General features: G+C 30.0%; 1 protein-coding gene across 1 annotated transcript; it reads right to left on the bottom strand.

The window, feature by feature from the left end:
* Positions 1–12083: 12083 nt before the first annotated feature.
* On the bottom strand, positions 12084–13751 carry LOC102580534 (CBL-interacting serine/threonine-protein kinase 25-like). Its single transcript, XM_006356188.2, has one exon. The coding sequence runs from the start codon at positions 13578–13580 to the stop codon at positions 12228–12230; it is 1353 nt and encodes a 450-aa protein (XP_006356250.1). The 5' UTR covers positions 13581–13751; the 3' UTR covers positions 12084–12227.
* Positions 13752–15612: the final 1861 nt, after the last annotated feature.

Below are 15612 nucleotides of genomic sequence, written 5' to 3' on the forward strand. Positions count from 1 at the left end.
TGAAAGAAAAAAATAAAATAAGAATAAGAATAAGAAACTCAAATAATTATAATAAAATAAATCAAAAAATAATTTATGTATGAAAAAGATTAAAATATACCTTGAACTTTGCTAGAAGAATCATATATACCCCTAAATAATTTTTAAGAAAATTAAAAGTTGAAAATATAAATTTAAAACTAACTTTTTCACTTCCGTTAAATGAAGGGTATATGTGAGCTCATTTTGTAACGGTAGGGATATATGTGAGCCGTTTGTATAACGGTAAGGGTATATATGAGTCACTTTCATAACGAGGGGCATATCAGCTCCAAAGGGCAAAGTTGAGGGGTATACCAGGCCCTTTTCCCTAAAAGATATAATAAACATAAGACACAAAATAAAAATAATATTAGAAATTAGAATGATATTATCGGATTCAAGACCTATGAAGACTTGATTTTCGAAAATGAATTGAGCTGCTGCAATATATTTTTCTCCAAATTTAAAATATAAACTGTCAATAGAATAAATAAATTCTTAAGCTTTGAATAAGAGAGAGATATAAGATTAGAAAAGAGAAAGAGAAAAGAAATAAAAGAGAAGAAGAGAGGAGGATAGAATATATAAAAATAAAATTAGAAAAAGAATAAGGTAAAAAAAAAAGATAACTTGTACATTAAAAAAAAGTAGATAACTTTTTATTGGAAAGGGAAAAAGTAATTGTCATATCTATTAATTCATTAATGTCGTTTGCATTTGTTTTCTTAGTTCTAATTTTATTTTATTTTTAGTTTAATCCTACTTAATTAACTAAAAAATGGCGGCCCCAATTTATTGGGGGCCTAAGGCCAAGGACTTTTTTTTATACCTTACCAGCCACCCCTGATTAACAGGTATCTCTATAGCATTCTTACCAACATTAATTAATACTAAATAAAATTTTAAAATAACCATCAAAGAATATAGTGCATCAACATTGAATGATGTTGCTCATTTCTTAATCAAATATCTTGATTTTGAGTTTCGGATATGAAAAAGATTCTTTATAGGGAATGCTATATCCGAATGGGCCTTATTTCGGCGCAAATTATCATTAATCGAACTCACATATGAATATCGCATAATTTTTAAAATTACTATTAAACATTTGCTATTTTTTGTCATCTTTTTCTAAATAGTAATCAACTTAAATTTATTTACTTCTCTAATCAATGTATTGATTTTCATGTGTTTCAATTCTTAACTTCTTATTTGAGACAAAAGAATAGCAATATTAAATAAATAAAGTAAATAATCTACTATAATTAATTAAAATTTAATTTGATTAATTTTAAAATATAAAATATTCTATTATCAAAATATTCTTATTATCCATATACATAAATTGAACACGAAGAATAGTTATGATTTCTCTTTAATATTTGATTTGCAAAATTTTAAAACTATTACCAAAGAACTATTATTTTAAAATTTAGTGAGACTCTTAGTTTACTTTAATTTCATTTAGTTTATCTATCCATTTTATTTATTAATTTTTATTTTTATGCTCCCTAACTAATTAAAATATTTTTATTGTCATTTAATACATTTTAAATCATATTTGTTTCTTTTTATATTTATTTTAGTGCAAAAAGAAAAGGTGTTAATGAAATATAAATTGATTTTTAAAATAATATGTGAACTCTTCTGGAAAAATGGGTCCCACCATTTTAGATAGTATGGCTACTTATGATATTTTTTTATTGGGCAAATCCATCGGTGGCCACCTAAATTTGGCACTAATTTTCACTTAGACACTTTAACTAAGTTTCGTTTATTTTAGACACCTCATGTCATGTCCTACTGTGTCAATTTGACACTTTCTGCTGAGATGACATAGAAAGTGTGAAACACTCACTAGACGCGCGTGAGAGCCTCATTTTATCAAATTTTAATTATTTTTTTTCTTCTTCTTCTTCTTCCCCATTTTTTGGCTACCATTTTCCAAGCTTAAACCCTTTCCATGATGAAATAAATTTGACGATGCCACAAACAAAAAGTGAATTCTAGCGCCCATAAATTTTAAGCTTAAATACTTTCACTTATTTTGTTGTCCTTCTTCCTCCTCAAAATAATTTGAGAAAAATCAACATAAATTTCAAGAAGAAAAAAACACACTCAAAAATGGCAAGAAATCATATTTTCAATTATCAAATCCTACATTCACAACAAACAATTTTAGCGTTCCAATCCATTTGTAATGCCTTCTCACATCATAATCACAGAAAAAGTCCAAATCAAATAGATAAGCTATATAATTTTTTAGTTAGAAAAGTTTTGGGACTCCATATTTATGTACCGAACCAATTTTTGACTTGCATTGACCCAGAAATCCAGCAAAAAAGGAAAAAAAAGAAAAGAAAACCCCCCAAAAAGGTCAAACAAATGCATTACCACATTTACCAAATCAAGCATTCAAACATCAATCTATTAGAAGAAAGACGTTCTTATCTCACAACATTCACAAAGTGACGAAAACAAACAAAAAAAAGCTTCTTCTTTTGACACATTTGGGTGGGGGAGAGTCGGGGGGTGGTGGTGGGTGGAGAAGAAAATCTGAGTGAGAGAGAGGGGTTGGGGTTTGAGGTGGGGGTGGGTAGTAGAGAAGACAATTTGGGGTGGTGTGCGTATAATTTTCTTTTATTTAAAGTGTTTTTTTAAAAATTATTTAGTTAAAGAAATGCCACATGTCAATGAGTCATTGGTAGTTTTTTTCCTACTCAAGATTCATCATTTAATAATTATTTTTTCTATATATGCCACGTGTCTTTATTTAATTCGTCACTTTGACACGTTGTTGATACCCAATTTTGGACCTCCACAATATAGATTCATCACCGAGCTTCTTAAATTCCAAACGATTTGAAATAATTGATTTTTATAAAGTTCAAAATATTTTTTCAAGTTACTTTTTATCATTTTTATAATTTTTAAGTAACATATATGTTTTTTTATAATTTTGTATATAATTAGTATATTTTATAACCATTCAAAACTCATCTCAAAAAGATTTAATTTTATTAAATTAGCTTAGTTTAAATTATGGTTATAATTTTGAATCATTAGTTTACAATTAAGTTAATTATTTTATTTCATTAAGATTAAGAATCTCATTAATTAATTTATGTTAATTCATCTTATTTAGTTTTTAGCCGAATTCACTAATTAACTCGAGTTGGCAAAGTCCTTAATTCAATGGCTATAATTACAATTTTAGCCACTTCCCTTACCTTGTCTTCCTCTTTGAAGACCAATTTTGAGCCTTTTAGTGCCATTTCCAGCAGCCCACTTCTCAAATTAACAGGCCCCAATACCCAATTCACATTCCTTCAGCAATAATCTAGCCCACCAAACTCAATTCCGAAAAGAACAGCACATCAATACAATGCGTACACCGGCCCTAGACCCATGTTCTTCCTCTTCCAGAACAGCCAACAACGAGCAGAAACCCAGAAAATCAATCGTAATCTAGTCCAGACGCAGACCATCGCGAGATCCAGCGACCCAAGTCCAGCAGCAACACGCGTCTCTCTCCTCTCGACGTGTCCCGATCTCTGCGATTCAAGCGTTCTTGTTTCGAATCGGACAACAATGGTTCTCAATCCGTTGAGAATTGTACAAGTTTGGTACAAAATTCACGTTGGCATATTCCTTATCCTTTCAGAAGAAATTTGAATTTCAAATTCGAAATCACCCAATTCTTTCCCCCTAAATCAGCCTTAATCTCCCTCTATATAAACCCCCTCCTTCATCATTGTTTAGGGTTGGAAAAAGTTAGGAGAAAAACTTAGAAAATATAAGGTTGGCTAGAAATAATTGATAGAAAAAAAAAAGAATTATAAATGGGAACATACATTCAAAGAAGAGGGTGGAACGATTTAGAGTCTTAGTTTTACTTTTTGGTTTGTTCATTAGAACCCACGGTAGCTCTCGTGTGGTGGAGGAAACGTCGTCTCAAGTTCGTTTGTTCTAGTTTGTTGCCTGGAAAAAGGTATTGTTTTCTTCTTTGTAATTTTCTTCTCGGCTCTTCTTCCATTTCAAGATGTTATTGTGGATGTTCGAAAATTTTTACTTCATGGTTGTTTGCTGTTAGTTACTGTTGAGTTAATATTGTTTCGATGCGATATATATGTTCCTATTCGATTTCATGATTTGGCCGAGTCAAAGGTTTGAAGGTTTGGATCTAATGTTGGTGTTTCTTTACATAAAAGTGTGCTTATTTTGGGTTAAAATGTGGCTGTCAAGTTATTTATTTTTTTTGTTTATAATTTTTAAATGCATGTCTTAGTGTAAAATTGTGCTAAAGTCATTGCGGTGTCTTGTTATATTTTGCTGCAACTCTTCATTAATTGCCATGGATACAAATGTTTTGTTCTTTAAAGTAATTTGTTAGGAATTGTATCCCCCTAATCCCTTACTGTTACTGTTAAGTTATAGTCTAGGAGCCATATTTTTTTTAATTCACGGTTGGTTTGTTTGGTAAAGCGATAGCGTTCTTTGTTCTATAAAGAGTATATGAAAATTATCCATTAATGTCATGCCTTGTTCTATTGAAACGGTGTGTTCCATTTCTTTTTTTAGGACATGATTTCTTCAAGTCTTAGTGCATGTGTATGGGCAATTATCTATTTGTGTTCAAATGTCCGTTGTTTAATTTGATCAATAATTATATTTAAATCAATTTTTCTTTAGGCACTTACTAATTACTCTCTCTTTGTTTTCTGGCATGAACCCTTGAATGAGTCCATTGGATTCTTTCAATTTTGCCCATGCATTTCATCATAAGCTAAGGAGGCTCAATCTTTTACTTTTCGAGTCAAAACCGAAGTACAGGGCTGGAAAACAGAAAATGCAGGTCTCGGAGCCGAAAAAAGAGGCTGGATACGCACGATATACATCAGTCGTATACGCTGTATATTGCAGCAAAAAATGGGCCAAAAGTCCTCTTTAAATTTCCAGCTTTGTTTTATATTGTAATTGGGCAAAAAGCCCATTTATTTTTTGTATTAATTTGCTAGTTTTAGGACAGGAGAAATTGGGCCTAAAGCCCAAAAGAAATTCAGTTCTTTTTTTTTATGATAGTCTAGGACAGGTACAAATGGGCTAAAGGCCTAAAACGAAAATAGGCCCAAGTATCGGCCCAGGCGGACAGAAACCGGACTTGAGCCCACATCTTCTCTTCTTTGTTATTTAATTGCTCTTGCATGATTATTGGTTTGTTTAATTTTAAGGTTTTCAAAATTCAACTCCCCAAAAGATAACCATTTTTTAAATAATTACTTGTATTTTTCTAAAAATTAAATAAGCACTTATCTTATTACTTCAATTACTTTGAAATGTTTTTCTCGAGTAGTCCCTTATAATATTTCTCCTTCCCCCCTAAATTTAAAGTCTTAAAGTTGGTTTTATTTTTAATTAGTCAAGTATGCTCTTATCTTTAAAATCGTTTAGTCAAATAGTTAATTATCGGATAATCGCATGTTAGCGGGCATTTCGGGTGCTTTCAAATCCTTCTCGAAATGCTAATATGAACCCCGAATCCACTTTAAATATTTTTCAATTGATTTCCTATTTTAATTTTTTGAAGAATCAGTTTTCTTAATTTTACCTTAAAAATTAAGTGACGACTCTTAAAATCAGTCTAAGTATATTTTCTTAATAAAATACACGTCATCAGCGAGTGTGTTACACACACCTTACAAAATTGGCCGATTATCGAAAAAGTATCAAAATGACACAGTTGGACATGACATGAGGTGTCTAAAATGAACAAAGCCTAGTTAAGGTGTCTAAGTGAAAATTGATGCCAACTTTAGGTGGCTACCGATGAGTTAGGCCTTTTTTATTCTTTTCATCGAAAAAAGTACACATGATCATCATAATTATAGCAACTTTATATTGCCCTTGAAAATGAGAATATTTACAGCCTTGCCATTGATCGTCCTAGGCTTCATGTTTCTATATAGTAGAAATATATATGATTATATCTTCTTCTTTTTTTATTAAGTCTGCATAATTTTCAAAAATTAAGAGGTCTTGCAAGTGTCAAAATAATAATTCAGATTTTTGGCGTCTCTTCTAACATCTTTAATTACTACTGCACTATTCTCACATATATGGATAGGTACATCCATTTAAAGGCCAACACTAGACATAGCTTCCAAAATTCTGTAGTCTATGCATATAATATAATATAATATTTGAGGAAACACCATTGAAATTAACTTTTTTTGGAAAAGAAAAAATGTTCCAGGTATGGAATATAGCAAGATATCATGATAACAAAAATATTCTCATATTTAGTATTAATTTCTAAATATCTATTTTATTATTAATAAAATAATTTATAATCATACAAATACTCACGACTTATTTTAGACTATAAATTTTGATTATTTTCATTTTTTCTTAAATTTCATAACTTATAAACAAACATCATCATGTCCTTCGGGATGACTCAGTTGGTTTGGAGTGAATTATCCGGGATTGACCCCATCAATGCCTTTTGAGTCGAGTATGTCGCATAGAGCTTGTCTAGTGCGGTTTACATCTCATGTGTGGTTTGCAGGCTATTACACAATGAGGGATTTACATAGTGCTCACCACAGATTGCTCACCACAAACATCATCATATAAATTGAGACGGAGAAAATATAGAATATTTAGTTATTAAAGATGTCACTATAAGCAATCAATTAGGAGCATTTTCATTTGATCCATGAAGACAAGTCGACATACCTATCTTTCCTTGCATTGGGACCCTTTTATCTTCAAATCTCCTTATCTCCACCAAATATACTCACAATTTTTAGTGAAGAGCCATTGTCCAAAACCGTTGCCAAAGTTTACAAGAAACAGAATATAAACAATGGAATGTGCTAGCTAACTAAAGGCCTCAATCATACAAAGAGATATTGCCATATGTTAATTCTTTGGACCCACACTTTATTTGGATGTGATTTTTTATTTTCAAATTGGTGTTCATCATAATGCATTGGGGTCTAACTAAATTTAGATTCAAACCAGAAAGTCTCATAGTAGAGGGTAAATTATTTTTCATCATACTCAAAAGAACTTAAATCGAAAACCTCTAATTATTAAAGATAAAAGAATACTTACCACTTTATCACAAGTCACAACTATTATTTTGTTTGGTATTTGGATGTGATTTCGTTTGCGTTTAACTTCTTTTTTGGAGCAAACTCATTATTAGTTTATTACTAAGACAATCTCTTTTGCACCACCAGAACATTCCTCCATCAGGTAAAAGAATTAAAAAAAATTGATAGGAAGGAAGTCCAATCACATTTCTTTGGGTCATATTTTTATTGTTTAAGTCATAGATAAGAATAATTGTCTACATGTGACAAAGATGTTTTTTTACTCTCTAGTAACTCGAAGTCATAATTTTAAGATAGGAGGTGACAATGCTTATTATTCGAGCAATTTTCTATTGATAATTTTGTTTTCCTAGAGATTTATATAGCAGTTTAAAAATATAATATTCTCTCGTTACAATTTATTTGATCTACTTTTCATTTTGACATGATGCATAAACATGCCTTTTAACTTTGTCTCCGCTGACATTTATGTTATCTTACTTTCACGGAATACATGTAGAACATGAATTGCCATATAAGTTGTCAACTCTTGATTAGTTAAATGTTTTCGTATAATTAACGTTCATTATATTACGATACCACTAGAAGTAAGACAAGTGTGTGACACTATTGATCATCAACCATAAAAAATATAGTAGATCATCAGGACCACAATGCACTAAACGTTTGCTCAACTCAACAACCAATAGTTCATCACCACATATAATAGAACTTGTAATATCAAACTACTCCAACACCAAGCGCGTACAATCATTATCAACTCTGGCCCCATAGTTCCTTTGTGTAGAATCGACATACATCCAAAAAAAAATATGATATATTGATCTGATTTAACGTCGTCATCAAGATATAATATTCATTCATTGAATCTAAAAAAATAAAAACAGAATATTCTCTTTCTCTATCGAAATTTCTAGCCTTCGCTGGTACAGTGAACAATCATCGTAAAACATCTCATTAGTCCGCAAAATGAACAGACAAAAAGGGACTTACTTTTCAAATGGATTAATCTAATTTAATATTTATATTGGTGTAGCATTTTAATATTAATAGAAAATGTTACTACACCAATAATATATCTTTTAAATAGATTGATCTTTTGTCTCTATCCTTAATAACAATCAAATGTATGTATAGACTCTAGCGGAAAAATCCTTAAAGCTTAATGTAAAAATATAAATTTATACCCTATGAAAATATAATGTTATTTGCCTTGAGAGTTCGGGGGGGGGGGGGGGGGGGGTGAACACCAACACAAAATAGAGGCGGTGTTTGTCCAAACTTCTTCTGAGAGAATGGATTGTGTAGGTTATCTTACAAGAGTATTCAATTTTATATATAAAATATATATCTTAAAAAAGTTATTTTCTTTTTCTTTTATCTATCTATATCTATATTTTTACTTTAAAAAGCATGAACTCCTAACTTAAAAGTTAAATTACTATAATATCCCTAACTTAGGTTGTGTTTTCGATAAGTTGTGACTTTTTTCAAAGGGTTGTGATTATTCAATGAGTTGTGACTTTTTCAAAGAGTTGTGACTTTTTCAAAGGGTTGTGACTTCTCGGAAAGGTCATAACTTTTTAAATAAGACGCAAAAAACACTTGTTCATACTACTCTTTGATGATTATAAATAGAGGGACTTCCTCTTTTATTTTTCCTTTTTTTTTAAGAACGTAGTTGTAAAGGAGGGATTTCCTCTGATTTTTCAATCACAATCTTTTTTAATCTTCTATTCTTCTTCTTTTTGCATTTTAATTTTTTTTTGTATATTTTCTGAATTGAAAATCACGTGTCAAAAAACTAGTAATATAAAAATAACAAAGAGATCTTAATTTCTCGCTTATTTGGGACCATCTAATTCCAATGGACTCTATTTAATTAGGTAGCAGATTGTGATTTGTGCGAGTCGTCGCTTCACACCAAAATGTCTTTAGCTACAACATCATGTTTTAGGATTCCACGAGCCATAAAAAATAAATTCTTGAAGAATCAGACGGTCTTGGCTCATTTTATATGATGTAGTTTGACTAGATATAAAGTTAAAAACGAAAGAATGATTTTTGAAATGTGTAGTCTAAAATAAGTAATAGATATTTGACTCGTTATAAATTATTCCATTAAGAGTAAAATGAGTCTTTTTAGAATTAAATTATTACTAAATATATAAATGTGTTACTCTTTTTTTAAATAAACTAAAAGATAATGTGAGTCATATAAATTAGAACAAAGATATTAGTAGTAATTCATTTAACTATTATAACTGTCTTCTTCGGTCTCATGTTTTTGTATTGGTTATATTAATCAAAACATGCATGGACAAAATCAATTATTTTTTTTAATTTTATGAGTTTTGAAATTTAAAACGATTTCAAATAGGTTAATAACTGAACTAAATATAATATTTTTATATATTTAATAAAAAATTTAATACAATTACATTATAATACATTATTTGAACAAAAAATATTAAGTTTGATTGAACTCATTTTCAAATTTCTAGGCTTTAGCTAGCTCCACCCTAGATACTACAAAAAGTTAGTTATATACTCTCTACTTCACCTTTTAGTTGTCATAATTACCTTTTTTTTAGAGTCAAACGATCAAAACTTTTAACATTTCAAAAAAAAATTAAAAATCATGCTTAATCTGTAAAATAAAAGAAAAGTAAAAAACGATGCACTTTGCCCGCACGGAACAACTAACCGATAAATTGATGCTGTGCCATAATAAAATGCCTGGGCAAGGAAAAATGGTGTTTTTTAAAATGATGGGAACCCTATATATAGATAATAAATATAACAAGATACCATGATTCCAAATCAACTAAAAGTAAAATTTTCTCGGTTTTAATTTGTATGATTGTAATTTATTTTGACACAAAATTTAAAAGGAAAATAATTCTTTTTGAAATTTGCGATCTAAAATAAGTCATTATATGACTATATATAAATCATTTCACTAAAGATAAAATAAACATTTTAAAATTAAATTATTACGTAAAAATAAAATTTATAGTCCATCCGTTCCAAACCTACTTTTCTTTTTAGTTTTTTTTTTTTTAAAGAAAGAATTGTTCCTTCTTTTTTTTTGCAACACTTTAATTTTAGCTTTTCATGACATGTTTAAGCTCACAAAATTAAAGTGTATTTAGGTACATTTGACATATCTTTAATATATGACCACAATATTGAAAAATCTTTTTATTTTTTTAAACTTTGTGTCAAGTTAAACCAAGTCATTATTTTTTAAATGAAGTTTTTTTTCTAAAAGAATGAACAAAAAAGAATGTATACTGTCCACTTTCTTTTTTTAGTTAATTCTGTAAAAAATGATACATATCTATATTAATTTATTAAGTAACAACTTAACTTTAAAATACTTATTTAACTTAATTTAAGAGGGAATAATAACCAATCAACCAAAGCATTTGTCTTAATTTAAAATACTATATTCCCTTGCCTTTTTGGTCATCCATGGGGACCCTTTTTAATTATCTCCACAAAATAATTGTTCCCTTCTTACTACAGTAGCAATGAGACATCTGTTTGATGATAATAAAGCAGTTTATGTATGGAAGACCCATTCTCCAACCAACTCCTGCCCTATCAAATTAGGATATGTAACGTGGCATCTCCTAAGAATGGAACACTTTCAACCCATAATACATCATTTGAGTCTACACGTCAGACTCTACTGAAATTACACTGAATATATTGTTATAATGTATGATTCATGTATAACAATAAAAAGTAAATCAAATTATTAAGGTAGGAGGATGAAATAGAATCATATCATATATATTTTTAAGAAAATGATAAAAAATAAATAAATTGCCATGTTACTCCAAGCAATGAATATGCAAAAGGTACAATCATGTAAATTGATGTCACAGAAAACTGACCATCTCAACTTATGCATTGACAATTTGACATATGTTAACTAACTTACCATTTGGACCCATATATCACTGTGGTTCGATATTCGTATTAAAGTTCGATTATTTTGGATTTGCACCACATAGGGCCTCTTTCATTTGAAATAATTTTTTTATATTCAAAACTCGAATCCCGAACCTCTACCATAAGGCAACCTTCATTTGGATGTAATTGTGGCGTGTTACCTTGTTTCCCTGTATATATGGCAATCGGTTGATCAACATCATGCTTGCAGAGACTTTGAAGTAATTTGGATAAAATGTCAATTTTAGAGTTTATGTTATTCCCACGGTTTGAAAATTAAACTCAATTACTTGACAGAATTGACTTCTAATTTATCCGTTGCAATTCCAATTGTATAGCCACTATCTTATCTCCATTTAAAAAATAACAATTACATAAAATATATACTCTATTAAACTATTAGTACCAAATTATATAAACTTCAATTAGATTGTTTTAGAAACCTCAGTGGACCACATTCTGGTACAACAACAGCCATTACCCAAAAATATGGTTCCCACTTCAATCATGTAGAATCAAGATCACAAAAACCCCACAAACTTTCTTTATCAAAATACTTTTTAAACCATGGGCAGACCTTCTCTGGCATATAGAAACATATCTAGGAACGAAAGTGAGATACACGTTAATCGAATTCAATAGTTTTTACTCAAATAATATATTTATATTTAAAAAATTATCAAATATGTACGTATAGAAATCAATTCTGAACACTTGAAGTCATCAATCTTAAATTCATAATTCATAAAGTTAAAATCTTGACTCTGCCTTGACAGGCAAAATGGATCATTATAAAATAAGGATAGTCAATTCGGAGGCAGAGTAGGTTCAACTAATCTTTGTTGTTTTCGGCTAGAATTTTATACAGTGAGTATAAGATAAGATTAGAACATATAAATATCATACTTAAACCACTAATATAAGATTGTTTGATTTGCCTCTACGCTAGCTGACTGAAGTAGTTTACACATACCCCAGTGAGATTAAAATACCCATAGAACATTGGAACTTACAAAGTATTTACATATATCAGTCACCATAATATTAAACAAAATTGGCTAGAACTGTGATAAAGTAAAACAGTATAGTTTTACATGGAGTAATTAACGCTAGCGTTACAGTTTAATCATGGCCCTTATTCTCGCCTTGCCATGTCCAAACAATATCTTTAAGTGAAGGCCGTACATCTTCTTCGCAGAACTTTTTATACTCTAAGGTGTCTCCAGCAGATTTGGAGAACTCAACAATCGTCACTTCTGGTGCAACTTCGAAAACTTCAGCCATTACTGACAATTTCCCTTTTCGCCCATTTGATGTTCCTTGCATCTTCACCTTGAATTCCTTAGCGGATACAATCTGAAAATTCACCTTCTTGGCTAAAGATTCCAGTTTTGACATGATCGTTGAGGCAGAGCATTTCGATGTGAATAAAGAACCGGATTTCTTCTTACCCTCAAAAAGACTTGACAAATCGAACCCCGAAGACATTGCTGATATGAATTCAAATGCATTGTAAAAAGGTGGAGCTGATTTTGATCTGTTTCCCAAACTTGGTTCTTTGCTTTCCTGTTTCTGATCCGTGTTGTTTTCTTCGATTGAAGAAAAAGAAGACGATCTACTAAATTCTTTGATAAACCAAGGGATCTTTGTTACAGCAGAAATTGTAATTCTTTTTTCTGGATCAGCTACAAGAAGCTTTGAAATCAGTTTCTTGGCTTCAGGGGAAAACCAGGGAGGAAATTCATATTCACCTTTGAAGACTTTTCGATACATCTTCATCAAATTATCGTGTTTGAATGGTAGAAATCCAGCTAAAAGAACATATAAAATCACACCACAAGACCAAATATCAGATTTAGCACCATCATACCCTTTTTTCCTCAAAACTTCAGGGGCGACATAAGCTGGAGTTCCACACTGTGTATGAAGCAAACCATCACTCCTTAATTGCTCAGACAAAGCTGATAACCCAAAATCTGAAACCTTCAAATTTTCATTTTCATCGAGAAGTAAGTTCTCAGGTTTCAAATCGCGGTGAAATACACCGCGACTATGGCAGAAATCAACAGCGCTAATCAATTGCTGAAAGTATTTTCTTGCAACATCTTCCTTAAGTTTCCCATTAGCAACTTTGGCGAAAAGCTCACCCCCTTTAACATATTCCATAACTACAAAGATTTTTTGCTTTGTAGCCATAACTTCTTTGATTTCCACGATGTTTGGATGTCGAACTAATCGCATAATAGAAATTTCTCGAATGATTTGCTCCATCATCCCTTCTCTTTTAACATGATCTTTGTTGATTACTTTAATCGCTACGCTTTCAGAGTTTTTGATATCTCTGCTGTAATAAACCTTGGCAAATGTTCCTTGGCCTAATAGCCTCCCCATCTCGTACTTCCCGAATATGATACTTCTCGAACCATCCATTAAATGATCCATTTCTTGCTTCGATTGATCAATTTGATCTTCCATAAAGTAGAAAATTGGTTTAAGCAGATGCAAGAAGTAATATTTAAAAATGGAATCTTGTTAATTTGAATGGAATATAATTAAGAATGATTTTTGGGATAGGGAAAATGTGAAGTGAAAAAAACAGAGACTCAATAAAAGGAGGCGGAGGAGGAGGAGGGGGCAGTGTAGGGGAAATTTAGGAAAGCTGTGGGCTGTCCGATAGTTATTGGAGGACAGAGTTTGGACAGAAGTACAAGGAGCGGCAAAGCCCATAGAATTCGGAAATACTCGCATCGAGATCTGATTAAATTCAAATTTATACTATTTCGTTTATTTTTATTTGTTATGTTGTGTTTTTCGAAAATTAATCAAATTAATTTTTAAAGTTAAATTAATTTATATTAATTTGATGTTTGAACAAAAAAAAATTAGATATTTAAAAACTATACGAAAAGTACTATAAATTACATTTTTTTGCATATTAATATGATGAAAAAAATACTTTATAAAATATTAGTCATAGTTTTTATAGTTTGACTCTAAAAAAGAGAGGCATAATACATAAATATCCTCTTTAACTTAGCTTCATTTCACATTTATGCCCTCCAACTTTGGATATGCACAAATAGACATTTAAACTTGTATAAAGTTGAATAAGTAGATACATGAGTCTTATGTGACATAATACACGAAGGACAACACGTAGGATGCAAATTGTCATGTAGGATGCCAAATAGGACGTGTGTGTGTCTATTTGTTCAATTTTATACAAGCTTAAGTGTCTACATGTACACACCCAAAGTTTGAGGGCATAAATGTGAAATGAGGCTAAGTTAAATGTCATATTTATATATTATGCCAAACAGAAACTATGAAAATTAAAAGTAAATGAAGATAGTATTAAAGCATAGGAGATCTCATATTTAAACTTCTAATTTGAAATGTTTTAATAATATTAATAGTGATGGAGTAGAATTTATTATTTCATGATAACTCTAATTAATTAGAAAGACATGTCTATGATTACATACATACTCCATTATGGAGGAGTATTATCTTGAAAATTTTGGCAATCATATCTCCCGACAAATTAAGAAAAAATAATTCATACTAAAGTGTTCAATTATTGTCATTTTAATTATAAGCATTCCTAGTATTTCTTCCTTGTTCTGACGGTTGCATACTTTTCCTTTTGTTTTTCTTACAATTGAGTGGGTTCGTGAACAATAATAATAATAAAAGTGATAAGACTTACATGACTTAATATATATATATATGTATTTATTATCCTTATTTAAAAGTGAGAGTTGGAAAGGACCAACACTGCATTAATACTCTTGTACAACATGCATACAATTTTGTACATTAACTTTTGACTGCATTAATTAGTTGTACAACGTGCAAAAAGAATTGTACATTAATAGAAGGACTAACATCAAGGATTAACATTGCAATTATTATTATTATTCATTACCTAGAAGGACTAACATTGCAATTATTATTATTACTCATTACTCCTTATTAGAATTATTATTATTACTCATTTGGCTCCTTATTAGAGTTGACACTTTAAAGCACGAACACGGCACTACCATGTTGTACACAAAGCATTTCAAATTGTACTATAAAATTAATTGTGCCTCATTAATTGTACACGTGCCTTTCTACATATACAACAACCCACATGAAAAATTAATTTTCTGACAATTTTTGGTTATATTTTTCTTTAAAAATAATTATTGCCTCGATTTTTATTTTATTTTTAACATTTATTTTTTATTTTAAAAGATTGGAAATTTTATGTTAAAAATTTAAATAATAGAAAAAATGATTTATTTAACTTTTATCATCATCAATACTACTAATTTATTTGACGTTTTTTCTTAATCTTCATCTCATCATTAATGTTATTTATATAATCTTAAATCAACACTTATTTTTTCTTTTTTAACTCTTTTATATATATAAAAGTTGGATATGTAAATGATGATGTCACATTTCTTAGAAGCTAAGATTACTATTTATCTAATTTCTCAAATTTTTGAGTTCTTTT

This window comes from Solanum tuberosum, unplaced genomic scaffold (assembly GCF_000226075.1).
Source record: "Solanum tuberosum cultivar DM 1-3 516 R44 unplaced genomic scaffold, SolTub_3.0 scf00215, whole genome shotgun sequence".
In the NCBI taxonomy this organism is placed as follows: Eukaryota; Viridiplantae; Streptophyta; class Magnoliopsida; order Solanales; family Solanaceae; genus Solanum; species Solanum tuberosum.